At 39.3% G+C, this 26,409-nt stretch overlaps 1 protein-coding gene across 2 annotated transcripts in view; it reads right to left on the bottom strand.

Moving 5' to 3' along the window:
• DPYD (dihydropyrimidine dehydrogenase) overlaps positions 1–26,409 on the bottom strand; it is a 327,901-nt gene that overhangs the window by 27,646 nt on the left and 273,846 nt on the right. For both annotated transcript variants that reach the window (XM_058808550.1, XM_058808551.1), the window contains one exon: positions 14,517–14,696. In XM_058808550.1, the coding sequence (XP_058664533.1) occupies positions 14,517–14,696 (180 nt within the window). The remainder of the gene's footprint in view (positions 1–14,516; positions 14,697–26,409) is intronic.

Below are 26,409 nucleotides of genomic sequence, written 5' to 3'. Positions count from 1 at the left end.
TTGATTTAATACTCCTAAGTGAAATAATATCTTTAAAAAGTTACTGTTTATGATTGCTTCCAGCTTCTGTAATATAATTTACTATCAATTGTTTATCCCTTAAGATGACTTTGCTTTAAAGTCATTAAACATTTCCCCAACAGAAATGAGTAGATTTGAGGGATCCACTGACTCATTTTTTGTAACAATGAAACTGATCTATGTCAAATACTTGGCAGGTCCCAATGACACTACTGAGAGTATGGATCACATTTAAACACCAGCCTAGGCACCCAGTTTCCCTCTTCAAGAATGAGAAACATCTTGAGAATTATAATGTCTTACATTTTTCTGAAAATAATACAAACTGAATATTCAAGGAATGAGTCTCGGGAACAGAACTGTGAAATCATATTAATTTCCTTTCAGAATTTAATTGGGTTCCTTTAGCTTTCTAAGTGTTTCTGTTTCTGTTCCAGAGGACAAAAGAAACCAGATAAAATGGACACTTGTTTCATATTGCCACCTTCCCTAGCAAAGGTTTTGTGCCACCTTCATCATTAAAATATCCCAGCAGTCTCTCTTAACTAATGAACTCCACCTATCTTGCACGTCTCACCTGCTCTCTCATTCTCGCTCTTTGGTATGGATCAGGCTGCTTGCTTTTGGTTAAGATTTTAATGATTTCCTCCCTGTAAAAACAAAAGCAAGTAGCAACACAGAAGCACTTTTGCACAGAGAAGGTAAAGCTGGAAAAGTGCCTTTTACTGTCAGGGTGAAAGGCAAGGGCATTACCTGAGTCTGAGGTCCTGTGAGAGCTTGTCCCACAGCCGTGTGCATGCCCCAGAGCCAATCCAGCCACCTTACACAGCACTGTTATGGAAGTGTGCTGCTGAAAATCCAGCAAGCCAAGGAGTGAATGCAGGGAGATATGGAGGAGCCTTCCCTGGGATTTCAGCACAGAAGGTACAAAGGATATTTTTACTGACAGTGCTGAGGAAAAAAGCCAAGCACTGTTTGCTGTTCTGTGCCTGGATGGCTCATCTGGGACTTCCACCATACCACCACCACCACCACCACCACTCCTCATTGCCAGCACATGCAGGGAGCCAGGGAGAAAATGAGAAAAAATAAATGGAGGCAACAAAGGAGGTCAGTGCTTCACCTGAGATGGAAGGTAGATCTTTTCTTCAGTGAGTGCTGAACCTTGCAGCTGAACTGTTCTGTGGGAAAATGCTGGAAATCCAGCCTAGAAAATGGAGGGAGGATGGCCTGGTGCGCTCACACCAACTTGAGTCTCTGAGCAGACATGCTGCAGCACTTTAAACAAGCTGGAGATTTCCAGAAGATAATTATATATTGCTGCTACCTCATACTCTTCATTCTTTTACCTCTTAGTAGAAGGTAAATCACAGTAATAATAAATCCTTCTATAGAAATGCAAAGCAGAACTAAGAATGAAATTGATGGCGCAATTTTAATTTACCACTTTCATTGCTGTTAATTTATACACAAACACTCTGCCATAAGTTCCCCCTGGAAAAGAATCCAACTCCTTTCAAGCATCCCCCATGAAGACTAGATACAGACACTGAGTTTCATGCTGTATTTTAGTATGCCTTAAAAGATTTCTTATTTTTTTCAAGTTGGAGAGAAGAACATACTCCTGTAGAAAGACAAAGCACAGCACGTTTCAACCTTTATTTGAAGTTCCTGATTGCTGTGATAAGGGTTGAAGAATAATTTAAGATACATCAGCTATAATAGATCACAGGAAAAAATTTCCAACGGCCTTTAAAAAGTCTTAGTGTTCTTATGCATACAAAGCCATCTGGGGCACAAACAAAGTTGAACTTTCTGGCTGAGCTCACTTCACAACTCTCAGCTTGGTTCCAGTGTAGATCACTAAGCCACATATTATATTTTTAAAATTCCTCAAGAACTTGGGCCCAGAAAAGCACCACAACATAAAACTTTCATGGCTATCCTGCCTGTTTCATGGCACAGGTCACACACATGGCCAGGACCTGGCCATGAGGGTTATCAGGTCTCCCCACTGCAGGGTTCATGGTCTGGGGCACAGTTTATGCTGCAGAGCATCCCCTAGATGGGCACAGGGCGGCAAGTAGGGCATGGAGGGCCAGAAACAGCCACTGTGGAGCTATTGTGGCAGAGAAAACCTGGGAATATTTTGAACTTCTTTGAAACTATTTCTTAGAAAGTGAAAGACCATGGGAAAAGCTCAAATGTCTCAAACTCCAGCTGATTTTGGAGGGGAAAAATCCCCACAAATTAGAATGAGAACTGTACATTTCAGAAACTCCTGTCTGTGAGAAGGTAAAGCTTTGGTACTCATCAAGGCAGCAGACTTTCCTACTGTCCTCTTTTGCTTTCAAGATGACCATTTGGTATATTATACAAAGACAGCAGTGCTACTGAGGAAAATTGTGTTGTTTTCTCTGCCAGGTTTTCAGAGAAGGCAGACACATTTTGGGGTGTTACTGATTTCAGGTTAAATAAAGTATCTGCAATTTGCTCACAGCATTATTTTACTATTACCTTTATTTTAATGCTACTTAATTACTTAACATTTCAATTTGTATGAGAAAACAATTTCATCTCTGATCTAGAAATATCTCCCTAAAATCAAGTAAAACATTTTCAACAGGTAAATGTCCGAACTGAGTTTTTTACTGACTGAGCTAAGAACAGTCTTGAGCAATATACTGAAATTATTTGTTCAAGCAAATGATACATTTGTTCAAGCAAATGTACATTAAAATCAACTGTTACATTAAAATCAATCAGTATATTACTAGCCTAAAATTTTAATCCAGTTGTCCAATAATCTCAATTTCTTTGTAGTTTTTTTTACTTTATTATGCTCGGATAATACCCTCAAATATATCTTCAAAATTTTACAGCCCTTTTCCAACAGCATTTGGCGTGTGGTCTCTAAAGAAGCATGTTTACGAGCTGCAAGACAGGAAGAAAATTAAAGTACCCTTACGGGACTGAGGCAGGGACACTACAGGGTGTATGAGCTCAGATTTTGATGGATCCACCACTACCTATGTAATTCTTGAGTCTCCAAGTTTCACTGCAATTGCTTATGGAATTGTCTTGTACTGGACTGATAACACTGTGCAACCTCTCAATGCTCGACACTGAAAGCAAGTTGTGTTGTGGCACGGCCCCTTTCACAGCAGCAACTGCGCATATCCTGGCTAGTGCTCATGGTCAGGGGCTGCCCCCCTTGTGCTGGAGGATCCCAAGGGCAGCTCACCCAGTCAGACACTTCACACTGAGCCCTTTCACTGTGGATCAGCTGGGGATGGCATCTGGAGAGCTAGAGTCTTACAACAGACTGTGTTAAGATTTCACCTAAATACATCTCAATAAATGCTCGATTCTGCACTAAAAATTATATTCCCAGTGGGTGCTGAATTATGAGCCAGTACTCCAAATAGTGGTCAAAACCAGAGGCATGCCCTCCCAAACTGCCATTTAGGGACTGGGCAACTAAAGACACAGTCTGGTTGGAGAGGAACTGTTTTTTTAAATGGAGACAGAGAGGCAGACTTTCAGGCTTTTCAGACTGCACGTTGATCAGTGAAATGTTGTTTTAAATACCTTTGCAAACTATTCATATTACACAGACAAAAATAACTCAGCAATAAACAACAGATAAATAAATTAGGTCTTGCAGAAAAATGTAAATAACGTTTTTCCTCCATCTGCCTTATCCTGGTAAATAAGTCCAAAATCCAGCAGAGGCACAAAAGCCCACCCACAGACCAGGAACTGAAGGTCAAAACCAAGTTATGACAGAATTGATAAGAAAATGACTGCAGTCTATCAAATGAAAGATGATGACTTTGTTGTGAAGAAAGAGAGGGAGCTCTGAAGTGTGAGGCATTTATTAGCCCTGTTCTGCACCAACCAAAACGGCCCTGAAGCCATGCTTCTTTGGGTGCTCCTTAGGAAATGGTGATTACAAAAAGGCACTCTCATGCTACAGTCACCAAAGGATTTTGGCTTGCTCCTGTTTTAATTGGTAACTTCAGAAGCTTCAAAATATCATTTTTCCTAATGGAAATGATACATGAGCTGTTTACAGTTTGATGATACATTTTTAGCAAAAGGGAAAATATAGATATGTTTGTGCTCATAGAGATTTCTGTGTTTACAGTAAGTCTTCTGGTTGTCAATTTACAAATGGAAAATTTTGAAATGACATTTCAAAATGTCAGAAGCGCTCAGCATTTGAAAGAAGGCTCAGTAAAGGCAAGGAAAACTTGCTGGAGAGACTAGATTAGACTTTTAGTTTGCAGTTGGAAAATATGCCTTTTGGCATATAATTAATATTATATTAGTTGCAGTAGTAGTAGTAGTAAATATTCAGAAAATATTAAGTAATGATTAGCATTTAGGATAAAATGTTCTATGCTGTAATGATGATTAATATAAATAAACACAATTATAGTTTATAGGTTCTAGACTTAAACTACTTTAAACTCAACTGCGAGACCTTGTCCTGGCTGATCTAAAAAAAAAACAACCCTGTATTTCAGTGATATGTGTCTGCATTTCTCATGAATCCAGACATAATGTATAAAACAAAGTATTTTATGGCTTTTATATAAATAAATCATCAACTGGAAAAAATACAACGTAGTAATAGAAAGGAATGTATTAATTATTCCAAGCAGTCACACCAGAAAGACACAAAATGATTAACGAAAGAACAGATACATAATGTGACATATCCTGACCAATATATGGGTTATATACTGACTTACTTACACTGGATAGTTACAAGTGTGGAAATCAAAAACATACCCATGGCATAAAATATAAAGGAGCTATTTCATTAAAACTTGTCTGCTGAGTTGAAAGAAGGGCAAACAAGGTCTTACCTGTGTGAGGATTAGACCCACCTTCGTAATAACAGCTAGGGAAGGTGTTCTTAAACATCCACCATCAGAGCATACAAGTTCAATCAGCCTGAATGAGATCCCAAGAAATCAATAAAATTCTTGCCAGGCCACTTCAAACTATTACAGAGCCCCAGTGTGGAGCAACAGATTACAGGCTGGCTGTAATTTTTCCCTGGAACAACCCAAACACAGTTCTTGTGCCTTAATGAGTTTTGTTCAGCATGAATAGGTCAGCAGAGTGCAGAAATCTTTTTTCTCACCTTCTCCATGTAGAAATGGTGTGCCACCAGCCCCATTCGGGTACAGGGGTCAGTTGTCCTGTGCCAACGTGTGATTTGTGGACAATGGAACAGAAAGAGATTTTTAGTCCATTTGTCCATAAACAACTCAGAAAGTACAGCTTTGACTGCTAAGACACCCATGTGGTTGAATCAAAACTGCACAAGACTACAGAAAAACCTTCAAGGGCTTTCCATAGCAATAAAAATAAAGTAAATGGTAAAGGTCATAATCATGTTCCTTAAGTCTGATCTTCTTCTTTAAGTAAAAAGACATTTCAATTGCATACTGTTAGATACTTACAGCTCCAGTGACTTACAATTAATTCTAAGTCTGCTGTCTATGACCAATACCACCCACTTAATTTTGCACCTTTCTTGCATGGACATTGTGGCCCACAGAGTACCTTGCTATCCAAATAAACAGCTTTTTTAGATGAGAACCTTAAAGGGACAATGATTCTTCCAGAATGTAAAAGTCCAAGTCTTTTCTTGCACATCAGTATGTGTGCCTCTGACTAGTACCATAAAAAACATGGGGACACAAATATAAAAGCAGGTTTTACTAATAATAGCTACCTATACATCCAGAAGGGGCCTTTCTGATTGCACAAATATTCCTAAGCCATCTGGAAGTCTGTAGGATACAGCAACTCCAATGAGACTACACCTCCTGTAATACCAAGCATTTTACCAGGGCTTAATGAACTCAAAGATGGTTAGAAGCACTGCTTAGAAATATACAATGTTGTTAATAAATGTCTTCTCTCACTAGGGGTAGATTCTAGAGGAAGAATTTCGTATCATCAGGTTCTCAGACTAGTAATTATAGCTTACATTTTGAAAGCCACAACCTTGCTTTCATGAATGCAATTTGCATCGAAATCTGCACTTACAAAATCAGGGAGAAGAGTTTTGCACACATAAATTAATTGCCAACCCATTTTCTAGTGCTTGAACTGCAGACAATTAGCTATCAATCATTACTGACCTGGGCTTTACTCAGTGAGGACACAAAGAGTAAGGCTCTGCAACCAATACCAATCCCACAAATACTGCAGCATCCTAAACATCCCCAAAATCTGTCTTCACCTGACAAAGAAAATACTCTTTAGCAGGAAAAGCTGGTACAGAACTGAAGGTAGGAGAAAGAGGGAGGAGAGGGAGAGGAAAAGAGACCGATTGGCTCTCAATTAATATGAAAAAGCTGATCTCTGCCATTGAGGAAAATTCTTGCACCAGCAAGTGCTGACTGATTGTGATGAGGAATGCTTTATCACCCAGATCCAGACACTCTTTCATATGGTGATTATTATTCCTGTCATGACCCTCTGGTCATCAAGCCACAGTGTCTTTTGTCACGAAACAACTATCCAATAAGGACTAATCTAGGAATAAGCCTGTAGCATAATATCTTCTGCTTGCTTATACACACAGCAGGAGGAAGAAAATCTTCTTCCTGTGAGTTATTACCTGCTCTAATCCACTTTGGAAAATAGCAGTATTTCCTTAATTTTGTGAAGCATGCAAACATATATTTCACAAACTACAGCTACATGAATAGCTCAGACCAGAGCTGAAAGCAAATCTTAAAAGCATTCTCAGGTAATAAAAACCAGTCCAGCATCACCATCAAATCCACGGCAGCACAGAAACGATCAAATATTCACATTAAACTTTATAAGAACACTCAAATACTGAATTGCATGCCAACGTGCCTCCATGTTTAATTTCATGTTGCCTTCTATAAGGCTGAAGTCTGGCCTAATTCCTGATGCCATTCTTGGAGCAACACCTTTGACAAACAGAGACAGCACGTGTACAAAACCTCAACAAATGCCACATACTACCTAAAACATTAGACATTTTATATTAACATTGCCATCATCCATATCAATATTATCCAACTAAAATCCGCTTTAGAACTTATTTAACCTCTTCCAAACACTATTTCTCTGGTTTTTCCTATTCAGTTCCTTGAGAAAGGGGCTACTCCTCTGCAGTCAGACAGTGTATACCACACCGAAATCATCCAGGGAAGAAGGGCTGGGAACCCTACTCTGGGAGCAGAATGAGGAACCATTTCTGGCCACACAAGCCAGTTCTTTTTATGTCTTTTCTGTCTCTAGTGCCTATGTAGATCACCTAACACAAGGGCTGTTTTGAAAGATTTTACCCAGCCAGCAAGCTAACCCTAAGTAACAAATACAACAATACATATACAACTGTACAGAATAAAAAATTAATGGTGTTAGAGAAGGATGATGCACAGAGACATTATGTGTGACACTGGGGAGGAAGTGGGGTAAGTGTGCATGGTTAATATGAAAAGATGTCAAAAAAAATGAAGCATAATAATAGTGCAATTTATCCTTGCTAAACGTACTGCACTGTGCTATAATTAAATATGAAAACCTAAATTTATCTCTATGTTCGGCTGTCATTAACTTAACAGGGAGTGCACATGTTCTAATCTAATGGCTGATTTTTTTCTCCATGTGCAGCATATTAAAATGTATATTAGCCTCAAGGTGCATAAACACAAAATAATAGACCAAAGGTTTTGGCCTGTGGAGAAAAAAAATCCATGCTCAAAGGCCATCAAGTAGCTGGTGATGCAGGGGAGACACTCACTTAGCCTCATTAAGCCGAAGCTCTCTTTTGCTTGTCTTTTGTTCTGCATGACAGCAGCCTCTTTGTTGTATAATAATTCATTCCAAGTTCGTTCCAAGCTACCGAAACTGGTGAACTGTGGCCATTTTAATGAGCAGTATTGGTGGTATGCATAATGTGGAAGCCACGTGGACCAGGCAATCACAGAGCACTGCAGCCAGCAAAATGAGATACTGTCGAAATCACAAATTTGTCAAGTTGTTTTTGGACAGGGTATTATAATAAGCACTAAAATATGCATCTTATTACTCTGCATCTGCCAGTCAAAGATCACTGTAATGAATGCATGCTGCAGGGTATGACCAGGCCGTTTCCCTAAGTAAAACAAACTGCAGAGTACAAAAAAAGAATTATGTATTTTTGGCAGTGCCTGGATTTTTTTTTTAATCCTTTTGCATCAGGAGTTGGATTTTCCTGGCTTGATGTCCACTGCCAGCAGTGAATGCACTAAAACTGCCACAGCCAAGGAGTTAGTGTGAAATACACGGTTTTCTTAATAGCCACATTTACTGCCTGTGCATCTGAAACTTTAAACTCCATGCTCAAAGCAAATTTAGCACACAGTCCATATAAACCCCCCAAAGATTAAAGTATTTAAAATACACTTTAATAATCCTAGCTCCTTTTGTTTTACACGTTTCTACTGCAAATGGTTTCACCGTTAGGGAAGATACATTTTACGTAACCTGCTCTCTCTGTGAGAAACAGCACTGTAGGTAATCACAACATAAACTTCCATAATAGAACAATTAGGGAAAAAAAAGATTTTAAAGTGGTACTTTTTTTTCTACAAATTTGTCAGACTCATAATTGAGCTCAGCTTGAAAGGCTGGGAGGTTCACCAATGGCAGCAAAGCTGGTAAATCTGACTTGTGCAGTGGGGTGCAGAGCTCTCGCCACGGAGAACCACCAGACTCTCACCTGAAGCAATGCCTGTGGAGGCCTTTCATCATCAGATGAGGAGCTGAAAGGCTAAGCGGGGAGCAGAAGGAAAGGACTTATTTCCTCATCTTCCTGCAGATAATGGTGCAGATGTATTTTTGGGCAACCCAACAAGCATTTGCAGCAAGAGTCCCTGAGTGTGCTGATGCGAGTTCCCATAATATCCTAAAGTAAGAGGTTTCTTGATCAATACTGGCTTATACTTAAAAGGCTTTGTCTGGCTGAAAGCCATATTTCAGGTCCAAGTTTTAGCTAATGGGAAAGAGGATCAAACAGCTCTCTTGGGTTTGTGAGGCCAGGGTTGGTGGCAGGGGAAGCTACAGGAAAGGCTTTTGTGAGAAGCTGTTAGAAGGTTCCCCGTGTCCGACAGAGCCAAGGCCAGCCAGTGATGGACTCGTGGCTGGCCATAAGTGAGCCAGCCAGGAATTACAGTAATGCCTCTGTGATAACACATTTAAGAAGGAAAGAAAAATTATTGCACAGAGGTAATTGCACTTGGAGAAGAGAGGAGGGAGAACATAGAAGAGGAACAGCTGCCCACAAATTTGTTTTCCTAAAGAACAAGGAGCACTTCCAAAAATGAAGGGTGAAAACCTCTGTTCAGTGATGGCAGTCAGAGGTCTTGAAGAATCTGAAGGCAGACAAAACTCTATGATGCAGCAGTGGTTCTTGCATGGCTGATTTCCCAAGGTTTTTTTCTCTGCCATACAAAAGACTACTTAGATTTGACTGCAGTACAGTTAGAATTTAGCAGGTTTATACTGTTTGGAAGACTCAGATTTTAGTACTCACAGAAAACTTTTAGGAAATGAACATTTTAGTCCAAATGGGAAGTCTGTTCCAATGGGAAGTCCACTCAGAGAAGAATATCAGAAGGTTGCTAAATTTAAGGTGATGAAATGTCATTGAAGTCATACACTGTGCATGTACAGCATCATTCTTTCTCATCTGCCTGATGAATAAAGCTAGTGTCTATAAATGTCTTTTTAACATTTTTAGTACAGCACAAACAAAACAGTTGAGAACTACCCACTGAGTTCCTTTGGGTTTTTGTATATTTCTGGAATAAAGATACTTAAATTATTAGTTTTTGTTATTTTTAATTTTTTTATCATTTAGACATGATTAAACAAATATCACTTGTTCATAATTCTTGGTGCTGAAAGCAAAATATGAAACATCCATATATATTCTTTTCCTACAAACACACCTACCAGCTGAATGCATGGCAAGATTTTTGGTTAGCTACCTGACATGTATAGCAGCCACTGCATTAAGTATGATTTTTGTAGGTGACATTAATGGAAGTTTTTACAGAGACACACTGTACCACTTCTGTGATCACCAGCTGACACGGTGCATTTCTGGGACAGAATCACCTCAGCTCTCTGGATTAAGATCAGCGAGGAACTAATAAAGGAGTCCTGTAACAAACAGACAAGGTGAGACAGCGAGACACACAGGGGATCAAATTGCACCTCTGGGGAATACTACACTGTGTTCAGACACCTAGTGAGAACAGAGTTATCTTTATTGCTCCTGGTCATGTATGTTCCTGAGAAACTCGTGAACATTATTTTAAAACATAATTCTATTAATTTTGTATTGTAAGGAGACCAACTGTGCCCTTCCTCTGGTTTATGCAGTCACCCTAATAACTTTGGGTTGTAAGAGTGTGCACTACATCTTAACTGTCTTCCTGACTGCATCAGGCACTTGATCTCAGTCCTAAATTCATTCTGAGGTAAGTGTGCTTTTACACAAGTTCTTCCTTGAAGGAGTCAGTGAGAAGCACTCAGGTGTCATCCTTACTTTGCCGTTCTCTCATCTCAGCATCAAGATTTGCACACTGAGATTAAACTTGAGACAGGCTGACAGCTTTTATTCCATGCAAAGGTCACTCAGAGTTTACATTAATGACAGTCACCTGTGCCAAGGTTTCAAGTGTCAGGTCCTCCCACAGAAAAAAAAAGCAAACAAACCCAACTCAACAAAAGCAATGAGGAAGGAAGCCCAGAACTCTGGCTTTGGCCACCTCTGTGAGTCTGACACAGCATCTGTGCTAGGACTCTCTTCAGAGCTGTTACAGATAGGTTACAACCACAGGAAAGAATGAGCACAATTGGTGGAGCTATGGAAACCTGTGCAACCCAGTGACTGGAAACCAATGAGGCTGGCATTCCTAAGTGGGAATCTCACTCCTGTTATAGGCAGTGTAGTACCACAGGTCACATCCTGGACAATGGCTCCAGCAGCAATTGCTGTGTTAGCAAAAGGGTAAAAGCTACTGAAAAGACTATCAGAAAATAAATACTGCTGGCTCAAAGATGATAAATTTAGGGTCTACATACAAAAATAAATAGATTCTGCAACAGTGAGAAACAGAAAAAGAGCACTCAAGTTTCCAAAACATTTTCCAGTGCTGTGGTGTTTCTGATATTTCAAGGGCTATAAATTATCAGAAGTATTAGTTTCATTAATGCAGAAGGATGAACAGATACTAATCAACATGAATCTCTTTTTCAGGCAAAGCATTTTATGTTTGCTATTTAACTGCTTGTTATATTACACTATTTAGCACAGTACTTTCAGTAGTCTCTCTGTTTAGGAAGGAAATTATTGTGATAAATGTAACACCTGACAGTGATAACTGTTCAGTTCGTCATTTATCTGGTGACTGCATGGCAAGACAACTTCAGTTTGAGGTTAGGAGTACCATTTAGAAGAAGGTATTTATCTTTTAGTTTACTCTGGTCATCAAATACTAAAATATTTAATGACAAAACTCCACTGTGTCACTCTGCTCTTGCAACACTCTGCAGTCATCATCTGTTTGGTGCTGAAACCAGGGTGGACGATGAAGTATAAAAAGAATAGTCCACCATTACATAAAAACACAGACATTAACATTCAATATTGCACTGTGAATCAAAACAGATACCATTATGAAGATACTTATCTGGGAACAGAATGGCTCCTAAATCTGTAATTTATTTAAACTGGTAGAGGCTCAATGAATTTGTATACAATCAGAAAGCAAATGGTTCTTGATGGTGAAAATAATTTTCCATCACTTCCATATTACTAAAATGTCAAATGTCTGACCTTCCTATCCCCGTGATTCTATTTGAAAAGAACAGTAATCTTGTAATGAAAAGGAGGATGATTCCTATATATTTTAAAATCTACTGCATCAAACCCACAACATATCAAAATCAGCAGATTAACTTTGTTGTTTTTGTTGTTTTTGAATGCAAATGTTCATCTGTATTTGCTGCTTAGCTTCTTAAGAGGTCTTACTGAAGAAACTGCATTTCATCTCATGGTATACACCAACACAAATTGGGGCAGCTCCTTATGTCTCTATAAGGCAGGAATTTGACTGTCACATTTTACTTCATATATAACATATACATTCCCACACATTATCTTATCAATGAGAAAATATCAATAGGTTCTTTTCTCTGTTCCAAACAGAGAGTAAGGACATGCTTTTTAGTGAATTCATTTTAGAAAGAGACTCACAAACGTGTTAATGACTTGCTGCCAAGCAAGTTAGATATTTGTGTTTGAATTGAGATGAAACTACAGTACTTAACTAAATTTACTAGGCACAAGTACATGAAATCCAATATTGATAATAATTTATGAAAGTAAGAATACTGATTCCTACAATACTGCAAACTTAGTTTATGATAACATAATTAGTTACACTAATAACACTGCTTAGGCACAGTCTTGCTAATTAGGATATTATAAATATTAATGATATCAAGTCTTTGTATTTGATTGCCCCTAGTAGGATCATTTATCATGGTATTTCCAGTTACCAGAGTTATATTATTTTTCTTCCTTTCCCTTGTATGTTCATTCCTGGACAAACAGCCATCCTGAGCTTATGCCTAAAATGTATCAATAGCTTATCAACAATGCAGCCCGCTTAACTTTAAATGCTATTATTTAGTAGGAATGTAACAATGCTATAGTTCAGTGCTAATACAAATACACAATAAATTATATTCTGTATGTCTTTTAAATGTCTAACAGAGCCAGCCACACAAGATTACATAGGGCTTTGTTTTTATTCTTTTTCATGTGACCTGTTTGAAGTTAAGATTCCTTTGAATTATTAAATGCTTCCTTAAAGCATATTTTCATGCAACCTTTTAAAGTTAATTATCAATGTAGTGACAAGCAAAAAAAGACTAAAAATTACATTTTTTTTTCTCATTCAAAAGGACAGGAGAAACATCTTTGACAATGGTTGTCTCTTTAGTAAAATACAAAGGTAAAACAAAGACAGAACACCGAGTGCAGCTTGAAAGAAGAATTACAACAAATCTGTAACATGATTTGGAAGTGCTGTGTAGGCTTCCACAGGTGTTAAAGGAAAGAAGTTTAGCTATAACCCTTTGAGCCTGGTTTAACTGCTTAACATAAGTAGATGAAAATGAAACTGCTTATATCTTGGTTTATTTTTAAGCAGTGTATTATCCAGAGCTTTAGGAATAGGATTGTCTTTCCTCCTTGAAGGTAATGTTATAATTTTCAGAGCTCCACAGAGAACAACAACAATATAGGGGTCTCTAATCTCCTGCTAAATCTAATTCCAGTCATCAGCAATGATAAGCAGAGATTTGGAGGCGTTTGACACTCCAAATCCTATTCTTTTGTAATTCTTTACTTTTTACAACATTTTCAACAGTCGTACATCAGATTTTTGGAAGGATAATCAATAGGCATGATGTATAACTGAAATCAGTCTTCAAAGTGATCCCCTCTAGTAACCAGAAACAAAAGCTTGGCCTCCCTGCTGTGCAGGTATTTTGCTTAGAGCAGGAGGCAGCCGGGCATCAGCAGGAAGCCAGTTACACCTCCCTGCCTCTCAGTAGGGATCAGCAGGTGCCCTGGTGGAGGGGTGAGCAGGGCTGGGGCAGCTGCAACCCATTGCATCTGTCAAAAATCCCCCAAAATGCTTTTGTATCAGGGAACTACTAGAGCAGAGAGGAAAGACAGTCCAGAGGTTAGGATTTCACGCTGACCATCATTTACATTCCCATGTCATCACAGACTTTCTAGGTTTGAATGATCTTGCAGAATTTATTAAACTGTATGGTGTCACCAATCCTCACTTAGAACGTCCCTGTCTTGCAGAGGGTTTGGGCATCAGCACACATGAAAGACCACGAGATGCTCAGGTATGGTGACTGAAGGACTACTCCTACCTAATCTCACATTCCAGCTAACAGCTGGTCCTGTCTCAGCTGCTCAGAGCCAGTGCAAGAGGGTTTTTGCATGTCTCCTGAATGTTGCACCCTGGCTAAAACACCCAGGAGCTTCTGGCACAAAATTAGGATCAATCTGAAGTGAGTTGAGTTTCATTAAAACAAGCAGTTCCAGAACTTTTTCTAATGCATTTTTAATTTTGCATCCTATATTTTTTTAAAGACATGATGTTATGAATCATGGGAAGAGATCATATTTATAGTAAAAATGTTAGCCTGTCTCAAGTCATTTCAAGTTTGTCTTCTTAACCTGCCTACGTATTTGTTAATAGTCAGAAGGAAAATGACTTGGTGACTAATTGTGACAGCAGCAGTGATTAATCAAGGTAAGTAGCAGAAATTGCATACAATGATTATGGAATTACATCCAAAACAAAGATATAGTGTTACTATGCAGGAATGGCAATAAAAAAACATACCTTTCCCATCAGATCAGCAATTCTAGGTACTGGTTTTCCTTTCTGATGGCGCATGGTTGCAGGACTCTGTCCATCCCAGTCTTCAAGTTCCTCAATGCTTTTCAGGTAAAGAAGAGCTTTCAGTCCAGTGCAGTAGTCATCAATGACAGTGAAATCTTGATTTTGGATCGCACTGCACACCTATGAAACGCAAGTCAGTTATCAGCTCCATCCTGGCAGAGAAGCCTATGGAATTAGCAAGCTTTTTGGATTTACTGATTATCAGGTGACCCTTCCTGCAACCCCACTGGGTAAGAACTACAAGGATTCAGGATTATTGTCTGATTAATCCTACGTCATGATGTCACCACTGCAGTTCAGGAAAGTAAGGGCTCAATAACACCAGTTATGCCCAGATTCCCCAGCAGCAGCCCTTGGACAAGACCTGAGGGCTGTTCAGAGATAAACCTACAAGCCCAGGCCCAGGTGTGCCTGCTGGGGAGCTGCTGCTGAGCATGCCAGCACACTGGCAAACCCTCACCTGCGCTCAGAGCTCTGCATGCAGACACTCAGTGGTACCCCCAGCCTGCACAGGCATAACCAGCTAGGTCCCAGCCTAGCAAATCACAGAGCCACTGACTTGCTGAGACTGGAAAGCATCTCTTGAGATCCTGTTATTCAACCTCCAGCTCAGAGAAGGGCCAACTAGAGGAGGCCACCCAACACTGTATCCAGCCAGGATTTGAATATCTCCAACTATACCTCTCTGGGGAACCTGGTTCAGTGTTCAATCTCCCTTGAAGCTTTTTTCTTATATTTAAATGGAATTTCCTGTGTTTCAGTTTGTGCCCATTGTTTCTTGCCATTCCACTGGATAGCCCTGAGATGAATCTGGATCCAATGGAAATGTCTCAGCAAACAGCCCTCATTAAACTGACCTGTTAGTATGGGATGAGCATTGCCAGGCACAGAACAGAACAATCCCCTTCTGCCACTCAGTGCAACTGAGAGGCCACTTTATTTTAGATACTTTAGAAACATAAATAGCAATGTAGCTTTATAAACATATAAAGTAGTGATCCCTGACCTGCTTAATATGTACACACAAAACTACAGGCAGCAGCAAATAGTCTGACCATTTACATGGGTTATTCTAGAGCATGTTGGGGATATCAGCTCAGGCTTAAACCCACAGAGATCCCCAACCACACTAATAACTGAATAAAAAAAATCCCTGACTGTTGTCTGAATGCTTCTCATTAGCTAAACTCTAATCAGCCATCAGTGACAAGGTGCAGGGTTGATTGAGTGCCATTAATTATCAGTCCCTGGAAATGCTCTGAAATTCCACATGTGTCAGTGTTTTCAGCCTGTGATTCAGCTTTTATTGTGAAAGCTGAAAGGAATGCTCCTGATAATACCTTGACTCCATGCACACACGGTGAACACAACAATGAAATAGCCACCTACTTTAGAACATAAATTGGTGCACACAGACATGCACAAACACATCCACACTTCTTCAATGTGGAAACACACTTCAGATCATAATTGACATCAACACTTAAAAGCATTGGAAATATGCTATTGTTTTCCCCATTTCAGAATGACAATAGAGCTTGCAGTCCTGAAGACAGGTACACATCATATTGGGAAATATCTCATATTACTGCTGAACAAGAGAAAAAAAAAGCTATAAAATAAGCACAATAACATTTTCTATGCAGTGCATTTACATTACAAAAAAAATCTGTTTCTCTGGAGAAACAGTGTGGGCATTAATTAGGCCTGTTATACCTTCCACAGGATTCAAGACTGGTTTTTTTTTTAAATGGCAATTATAGAGAGCATCATAATTACTTCCCATACAGTTATTTAACTGCAAAACTCCACTGATGTTTTCTGTACAGCAAGGAATTCTCTGGGTTTTTTTAGTGCATGGGTAACACTTTTATTATCTACTCTTAAAAATACTAAAACTGAAAAAAAAAGCAGTTAAAAGCCATGTCATGTCACTTGAAACAAGTTCAGACACTTTTGTCAAAATCCTGCAATATTTTGACAGGATGTATACACATGAGATACACCCGAGGATACCTGTAATAATCTGATAAATAAAGAGGCTTTTACTGTTTTCCAGCTTGTGGTGCAGTGTTATGAACTGCAATAATATAAAAATGTGTGGAAGATAATAACACACTAAGAGCTAACTATTTGTCTTCTCTGTGATTCTATATGCAATGCACTATATGCACTTCCCTGGAAAGTCAAGAAAATTCCAGAACTCAAGGCAAAATGCAACTTTTAAGAAAAATGTAAATGTCTGCACTAAAAAAAAAAAAGCTATATGACATAGAAAGACTTAGAACAAAGAAGTGGTCTCAAACAATCCTCCTCTTCTGTAGAAACCTTACGACTGTGTTGCCCAATAGTGTGGATAATTAGCAAAAGACATGCATTTCACTAATTTCACTGGCATAAAAGCAAGTGCTTATGTTTATGGGCCTTTCCTAGAACAAGACAGCTTCAAACATTAACACATACGAAACCAACTGCAATAATTTTGCCATGTATTTGGTGAATTCCAAAATTCTGAACTTATGTTCCACAAATCAGATGGTGAGATTTGTATTTTAGGTTTACCATATCTTCCATCAATCAATGTAGAAACCTTTACTGCATTTTAAAAGGTGGTGAACAAAGTCAGGATAAAAGGTCGCCATGACCCATCAGCCATGACAATTCCTACACCACAGAGAGAGGTTTTTAGCATCATACCTGGCTGCCTCTGAATCACTAGTTTAAATGACGCTGTGTCCTCTTTTCAGCACAAGAGCAGTGGCAATAGACCAGGTGAGACTCAAACTCAGGCATCCGGAAAAATCACAGAAGAACTGAAGCGGCCCCTGCACAGCTCATTAATGCCCTGCTCTGCTCCAGCTGCTGCACTGGGAGCAGGCACTGCCCTCCCCTGCACAGCTCAGTGCTGCTGAGCCCCCTCTGCTGCAGCCCAGATACTGCTGTACCCGAAATGGTTGCTACCACCTCTCATATAATGTCTTCTCAAACCACCTGAGGAGGAGATAAAGGTGAGAAGAGCCGTGTAAGGGATGCTGCCCCTGCCTCGCACACCGATGGAGCAGCAGCAGGACCTGCAGCCAGCCCTGCCCCTCTCCTCAGCATCAGGCTGGTCCCCATCAAGCATAGCGCTTCCCTTTAGACCCTGAAGCGAAAACCTGAAGAGCAGTGAGACTTTCCAAGTGAGAGCACAGCCCTGCTGTGTTGTGCCAGAGCAGTGGTCTGCATTCCATGGCCAGGAGAAGCCGCTCACGGAGCAGTGCACGGAACAGAGCGTGCCCGGATCCGCTGCTCGTGCGGTGCATCAGCCCCGGCTCTGGCAAGCAGCACTGCTGGGATGGCACCTGCTTAACAGCCCTTAATCCTAAATAATCCAAGTGGATCTGCTTAATGAGTAAATTAACATTCAGCTGTTCACTGACCCAGCCCTTCACCTGAAACATTCAGGTAGAAAGTATCTTCTGTGGAAGATGAGAGACTGGCCCCGTGGAACGTGCTATGGCACAGAGTAAACCCAGGTCACAACAAAGCTGTCAGCTCTACTGCTGACAAGTGCTGTCCTGCTGTCTTGCTTGTGTTGGTCTCTAGAAGCTGGACTAGAAGAGAAAGGTGCTACATATTTCCTGTTTAGTATTCATATTGCACTAAGACACAAGGAAATAAGTTTGTACAAGCTTGGTTTTACTACATTGCCTGGCTCTGTCCCAGTAGTAGAACTGATACAATTTAATTTTTAACATGGGATGTCCTTCCGGTTCTCCCAGATCCAGACTCCAATGATTGCCCCTTATATCACAAAAGAGGCACCTAGGCCAACATGCAATGTATGGTCAATGATATTGTGCTCTCAGTATTCTGAAATCTCAGCATAAGTTGCTGTAAGCAACTGTAAGTTACAATTCTAATCTATACAGACATGTCTGAGATACTAAAAGACACAATATCTGCTTTGCTGCTGGTAAACAGCCAAATTACCTCATTGGGGAATGGGTATGTGAAATGAATCGCAGGTTAAGGCTCTAAGTAAAACTATTCTGCAAAATGCAATGATGGGAGAGGCACACAAAGGTCCCTGCTGATGTTTTTCATAAGAAATGCCCAGTCTGCTCTATTACTAAACATACATAAAAAGTGAATTTAACTTTGTCACCGGATCTAGACACATTACAAGTCTTACTTGAGGAACTGGAGTAAATTGTACGGAGATTATTACTGTGTAAAATAATTTTTATGGGTTAAAAGATTTTTATTGAACATTCACATGTATCTGAAACTTTTAATTCATATACATTTTAAGAAACATTCCCTGCTGGTGACAGGTACTTCTACATCAGTCACAAAACATTGTAAACCTTTGCTGTTAGCAGAATCATTACACAATAAAGAGATGCCAATTTCTGAAGTGTTTACTGAGGCAAATCCCCTGCACTGTTTATTGAGAGCTCTGCCTGTATAAGACTTCTCAGTTTTGTTCATAGCTGTTTCTAGAAGCAATGGGAAGAATACCCAGACATTAAGTTTTATTTGTTTCACTCTCTACAAAAATGGAAGTGGTTCCTGTCCAAACTTCTGAGGGACTGCATGGAAGACCTGTGCCATCCATGCAGAATTTGGACAGAGTGCCTGAGGCATTTCCAGCCAAATCAGTAAAGCAATTCCTCTTCAGTGCATCCTCCCTTTGGGAGATCTTGTAGAGGAGAAATATTTTTCTGTAACACTAGAAGAGGAAACAGTGAAGTCCTTTTCAGGCTGTGCAGTCTCTCTTACCTTGCAACTTTCAGTTCTTACATAAACTCATTATTATATGGCAAAATCCCAGCTGGACAGGTAATGATGGGGAAGACAGTGCCAAAACTGAGCCCTAGTCCCTACCTGCATGATTTCTATTCCATCAATAGCTGGGATTTCAGCAGAAGCCACAGAGGAGAAGCAGATCTAGACATGCTTGTGTCAGTTTTTCCTGACACTACTTTCACCCAAAAAGAGGTATTGTGTATAATCTCATACACTGCTAGATCATCTCAAAAGACTGGAGCAGGTCAGAGAATCTAGACTGCTCAATAATGTGCTGTTTTGCAAGAAGAGAGTAAATATTCTTGGTGTGACAGGACCTGTGTGAACAAAAATTCTGTTGTGCTCCAACTTGAAATTGTTTCAAAGCACTCTTAGAAGGCTTTGCAGGTTAGGAATTTGTTCTGGGAGTCAATAGCTTGGAGAAAATTTTAATTTTTACACCCCTCTGAAATATATGTATCTCTTTTCAGTATATGGGTGTAAAATAATTGTCACTTTTATGAAAACAGAAGTATCAGTAAGGAGGCAGATGGGTGGCAGTGATACATGGTCTAGAAGATTGATGGGTATATATTTGTATATATAAATGCAAATCACATAGCTTTACTGTTCTACCATATTAGTTTCCATTTGTTGTAGCTGTACAACATCAAAGCAGTGATGTCTCCGTATATTGCATTTAGTGGCAATGTAACGGACTACCAAAAAAAGAAATAAAAATCAAAGTGAGAGTTTCTAAGTAGTTTCCTGGCAATTGAGACAGCAGGCTCTTTCATCTGTGCTGTAACTGTGGCAGTGCATTGATTTAAATTCCTTCTGAGATCTCAAATGCTTTTATATTCGTAGGTCTCACTGGCTGCTTTCTTTTTGCCTTTTTTCCCCTTTAAATGATAAAATTCTAGCATTTAGCAGAATGCCATCTTGCTTCACCAGAAGATGGAGACTAATTTCAGCTTTGGTTCTAAACTGTATAGGTTTTGTAAATAAAATAGCTCTCAAAATGCCATTCAATTAAGAAATTGGTCTTTAACTTCACAATTCTTAATATTCTGACCAGAGCAAAGGGATAAACAACTATTATTCCTCTGAGACACCTGTGAGAGGGTTTACAATGTATTAAAAATTGTGCTTTGCCATTAATTTGGTTGACTCTCTTTGAAATATTTTTTCTGGTATGCTCAAATGGTAAATGAAAGGTTTACTATTTTATACAATATTTTCAATTTTAGCAATGATCATCTTTCTGTAGAAGCTTTCTTTTCCTATTAAAAATTCTTCCTGATAAGTACTCGACACATAAATTCACCTTCTTGTTGGAGAAACATTTATGAATGCCTGTTATTTAATGTATCATTGAAGCTACTGCTTTCTTGATTAGGTTCTATTGATCAGGATTCTTGTGAAAAAACCTGAAACTGTGAATGAATGCAAGATGGTTCAGGAAGGACCTTATTTGTACCCACCTGTGTATCTATATGAATTGCCAACATTAAGAAGGCTAATTTTATTGTAGAGGGCGAGCGCATTATGATAATCTGGGAGAAGCATAGACACAATTTAGGATTTATTCTCAAAGGCATCTTGGAAAAATTGACTTGACTAAAGGGAGATCTTTCTGGTCCATGCAATCTATATGCTGCATAGCTCTTGCCTACAGAAATTAAAAAGTGCATTTTCTAGCCCCTGTAAAATAGTTTGGAGATCTGTGCCCAGATCTCCAAAGCAAAAAGCAGCAGATACTGCACAGGTTGTCTGACACAGTGCCCATAATGATGTGGCAGGAGCTGCAATGTGAGAGCAAGCAGACAAATACAATCTCCTCTGAGAGGCATTTCTGTACCTACAACCTTAGGACACCAATGTCTGTGGAAAAGCTGCCTCTAAAACAATGGTTCCTCCTCCTCATGTCTCGTTGAACAACCAACCTACCAGAACATTAAATGCATAGCCTAAATTACCCTATCTAATTACTACTTCTGCTAGAGGGCTGTAGGATTAAGAACATTAGGGGAAGTGGTTTATCAGACAATGTGATACAATGTTGGGAAAAAACCTCGAGACTCTTTGTTTTAAAGAACAAACTTGTGAAAAAAGAAAGCTTCCAAAATATTGATATAGTACAGATGGAATGATTTGATTCATTCACATTAGCTGCCTAAATGACTCTAGAGATAGAGGTTAGCAGATGGGATGTTACTTAACAAGTCTTCAGAAACTGGATTGACGCAAAACTGAATTGGAGGATAGCTGATAGCCTTTTTAAAACATTATGACTGAACTAATATACATGAGCTAATGAACTACTGTTTGTTTCAGAGTCTAGTACAGCTTTTAGAAAGCAGTTGGAAGGACTGAAATATTACATCTATGAATTGTCTGAATTATTGGGAAAACCCACCTAATCTTTTTTACTGAGTCCTAGACTTAAAGTCCTAGTGAGTGGAGGGCTTACTAGTGACACTTTGAGGGATAACACATAGAAGAAAGATTCAAAGATACTGATAACTCCAGGCTCTGAAAAGCATGCAACCATTCACAAAAGGCTTATGAAATCTATTTTGAAAAAAAAAAAAAAAAAAGGACTGGATAGTCCTATGTCATGTGGGTCTCAGTAAGTCTGTGAAGTATTCCAGATATTTTGTTACACCTCAAGAAATTTCATCAGACAATCTTCAGATAAATCATCCTTCTAACCTAAAGTATAGGCTAATGTAAGTAAATAATGGAGCTCAAAATTACTTAAATGGAGAAGAAGGTCTCCAGCCCATGCAAGACAAGCTTACGGGATAAACACTGCCACAGATTGGATCCTCTCAACAACAGGACAACAAAATGCTGACCTGCTGTCAAGCAGAGCTGAGCTGGCACTTTGGGAGCATTGAAGCAGGTAGGGAAATATGGATGCAGCAGCTGGGCAGCAGGACGAGCCCCACAGCTCTGTGCTGAACCCACAGCAGCCTCCTGACACAGGCTTACAGAGAAGCTTCCCCAGCACCAAGGGGATGGCTCAGAGAGACCTCAGAGAACCTGATTTTGGGGGCTGCAAGACAGATCTTGTTGATATACTGCACTCCAGCAACCCTGGGCAGTTGTGAGTGGCCAACAATGAAAGAGGAGAAAAAAGCTGAGAATCCATTAGGCACTTATCAGATGATGAGGGCATGGCAGGAGATAAGAGCACTGTAAGGGATCCTTTAGGAATGTTATCCAATGCCTTAATTCCTAGCCTACCCAAATCTATTTTTCCTCCCTCCCCTTAAGTTCTCCAATGCCAATTAATGTATCTTCAATCCAAATAGCTAAACTGGGTGTTTGGGAGTGGGAAACTGGTGCTTATCAAGGGACCCCGAACGATGCAATTTCGTATCCCATGTGTCTGAGAGGGGAAATACAGAATAAATCAAGAATTTTCAGAAGGCTCACTGAGGTAACTGTGGGTTTTTTCCCTGTCAACCACCCCTAGAGGAATGGTTATATTTCCTTATCTCACTAAAGCATTCTGTCAGTTCTTGGAACTACAAAGTGAACCTTTATGCAGTAGGTGGGCACACACACTGATAAAAGTGCTGATCATGATCATCTTTCCTAAGAAAACAAATATGATTCCACATGCCTTGAGCATTGAGGATTTAGGGAAACAGCTTCATAATCAGCCATGTATAGCAAATTGTATCATTGTACTGCAGATCTACAAAATGAATGATAGCTTTGGAAGCAGATGAACTAACTCCCCTGTGTAAACAGTCCAATCACATATAGAGATTCTACAAATATCTTTAAATACATGCTGAATATCACATCATATTTCATTTATTAACACCCAAAGGTCTCGCCCCTGTCTTAAAAGTACTGTTCTGGAAAATGAAATCCTTGAGCTCTCCCAGTGGCTCTGCAGCTGCTGGGACATCACCAGCTGTGTCAGGTAGATGTAGGTTTGTTTGACCCATTTCCACAAGCCATAACCTTCAGCTCCAAAGAAATTTTTATAGTAGGTGCCAATTAAGTCACTCAGATCTGGTAGTTTGATGATAAAAGTAATCAAGTATTACACAGCAGTCTGAGTGTTTTTATGTTTTTGTTTTCTGAGAGCAAGCCAACAGGAACACCATCATCTCTAGAACTGAGTAGGTCTGTTATCCCATTTTTAGAAAGGTGTATTTGTCAGAGATGAGTGTGGTTCTAGGAAAGCATGCTTTTCAGAAAAAAATGGTGTTCTGAAAATCATGTGGAAAAGAGTTTCAAAATTACCAATATGTGCTGTTTGACAACATGGAATGTAATGGCTCCATTTAACTTGAAAATGTCTGTTTTACAATCCAAGTTAATTGGAATGAAAAGGTCAAAACCAAAATATGTTGCAAAAAGACTGAAACAGATTTGATTCATCCAAATAATATTTTTGTCTTTAAATGTGTTAATTCCACACGTTTTTAGAATTTTGATTATCAGTCTAAACTGGAAAAGTTTTCCATGCTTAAACTTCCCTGTGACAGAATAACTATTTCCTCATCACAGGCAATAGCTGGTCTCATTAATGCCTAACAGATCCAGGATAGACCTTCAGTGTTCATCCCAGGGCACTCTGAATCAGGAACTTGAGATCTATTCTGATTAAATGAAATTTGTCAATGAACAACAGTTCCCTCAAAGAAATTTTCAACAAATTCTAATGAGAACCATCTTCTTTGGAACATCCTCCCGTGACCAGAATTTTGAAAGCTGCAGACCTCTCAAAATCAAACAGAAAAGCAATTTTTCTATCTTGGAACCTCAATTCAGTCCTGCAATGATTAACCCCTCATCCTTGTGAGTCTTTCCCTCTAGTACTCTCACATTATATTTCAGCTAAAATTACTTTCATCCTCTATCAGCTTGCCTGTACGAATTTGTGCAGCAGCTGCTGTGTCCACTGAAGAGTGAGATTCATGTGAACAAAATAGTTCTGACCCTGCGAATTCTTCGTGTCAGAGATAAAAACCCACTTCCACATTTCCTTAGGGATTGTTTTACCTATCTCCATCCAAATAATAAATATCAGCAAGAAAAGCAGCAACATAACTGATGATATTGAAGGAAGTTAAAGCCTTTCTTAAATGTACTGCCAGCTTCCAAAATGAGAGTTTAGAAAAACAATGCTTTCTCTGTTTCTTTTGTTTTAATTGCATGGATAAAAGAACCCCTCATCAGTCAGATCAAGCTGTGTCAGGGGGCTTGTGCTGTAACAGGAAAAAAATTATTGCTCCCTCCTTCCTGAGCAGAAAACCCATTTTTCTACGACTGGGAAAAGCAAAAGATCAGTGACCAAACTGCAGCTAGCCCAGCACCAAGGCCCAGCTGAGCTGCACAGCAGTGCATTGCTGTGCCAGGGTGGGCTCCAGGACCATGCCTTCCCTGAGCACAGCCTCTTCCACTGCTGGCTTCCCCTTTCCTCCTTTCACTGCCAGCTACAGCCTCTGCCTGAAAGATCAACAAAGCTGCTATAATATAAAAAGGAAAATTTCTTAAATGTGTTTTCCTTGTATGACTGACAGTGTTTCCAAGAACTTCTCTGTTGACAGAGCTTTGCAATACTGAATGTTTTACCTTCTCCCTTTTTGGAAAACAAGTTCCCTGCAGTTACAACACATATAACATAAAAAAAAAAACATCCTAAAAAAATATAACTCCACAGGAATTTTCCTAAGAAACTATTGGAGATGGCAGAAAGGAATGAAGACACAGCATTTTCCACTATGCTTATCTTGCTTTGTATTTATTTTCAATATCCAACTAGGAGCTGGCTACAGTTTCAGTTTCATTTTCCAGTCACCTCCACACATACTCAAGGGAACTCAATCTACAACAGAGCTAGCTTCATGTCTGAAAGCAACATGAGCTGAGTAAAACAACTTGCCTATAATTTGGTTAATCAACAATTAACCAAGCCTCTTGTGAAGAGTCATCTCCATGTTGCATTTACTTTGTACACTTTAAACAACACTCACTCGGTGTCAATTCACACCATGTGCTTTGTCCACATGGAGAACAGCTCTGTGCCTGTTCATGCAAGAGAGCAGCAGTACAAGTCCACATCAGCAGTGTGAATCCACCCCAAAAATAGGTGCAGCACTACTGGGCTTTCAAAGGACAAGCTATATTGTGGATCCTTGGGAGAGATGGAGAAAAATATATTGCCAAAGCAATTATTCTTCCCATCCCCTCAGTTGTGAAAGTCATTGTGTTGCCAGACCCAGAGGAGCAGGGTAGGCACCCGGGCGGGGCAGGAAAGGGGAGCAGGTCCACTGTCCCCAGGAGAACAAATCCCCTGCAGAGGCTGGGAATGACTGCTACAGGACAGCATTTCAACTGATGCTCAATTGAGACCTAATTGTTGGTAAATAATTACTACCATACAGTGATAGCTGAAACTACTTTGCATGAGAATTCATTACAAGAATGACAAATAGCAATTGTTACAGAATGAGCTTTAATTCATTCTTACAAATTTATGAAATAACAATCCTATCTATGCAGACTTCATTTACTAGCTGGTGAAATGAGCAGAAATAAAGGAAAACTAATAGATAATTCCCCTAAAGCAGCTCCAAATGTAGAACTAATGCAAGACTACACAAAATAAAAGGCATTATTAGTGTTGAATTTAGTCTGTAACTTTACAATGTGCTAATTTGAATATTGCAACTTTTCATTAAAAAGTGGCAAAAACAACATGTAAGAATCAATAACGAAAATCTGTTCTAATTTGATGGGGTTTTTTACTACTAAAAGGAAAAAAACTTTATAGATTGTTTTTGTTTGACAAATTCTGATTTTCTTTAAAAGAAATTCTCACAGAAGATTCTCACTATCAATTAGCAATTTCTCTCCCAATAGTCTGTAAAGGAACAAGTGTGGCAGTCCTCTAATTACTTTTTGTTTTATTAGCAAAGACAGACAGTTGAGAACAGGTTGAATTTCTGTAATTAGCACTGGGCGGCTAGGAAAAAACCAGAAAATAATGAAATGTTTTCAGAAGTGAATGCTTGGATATGTCTGTCCCAAC

The sequence above is a fragment of the Ammospiza caudacuta genome, chromosome 7 (genome assembly GCF_027887145.1).
Source record: "Ammospiza caudacuta isolate bAmmCau1 chromosome 7, bAmmCau1.pri, whole genome shotgun sequence".
Lineage (NCBI taxonomy): Eukaryota > Metazoa > Chordata > Aves > Passeriformes > Passerellidae > Ammospiza > Ammospiza caudacuta.
The sequence above is the reverse complement of the archived record's forward strand: the minus strand, read 5'-3'. Positions and strand labels throughout refer to the sequence as shown.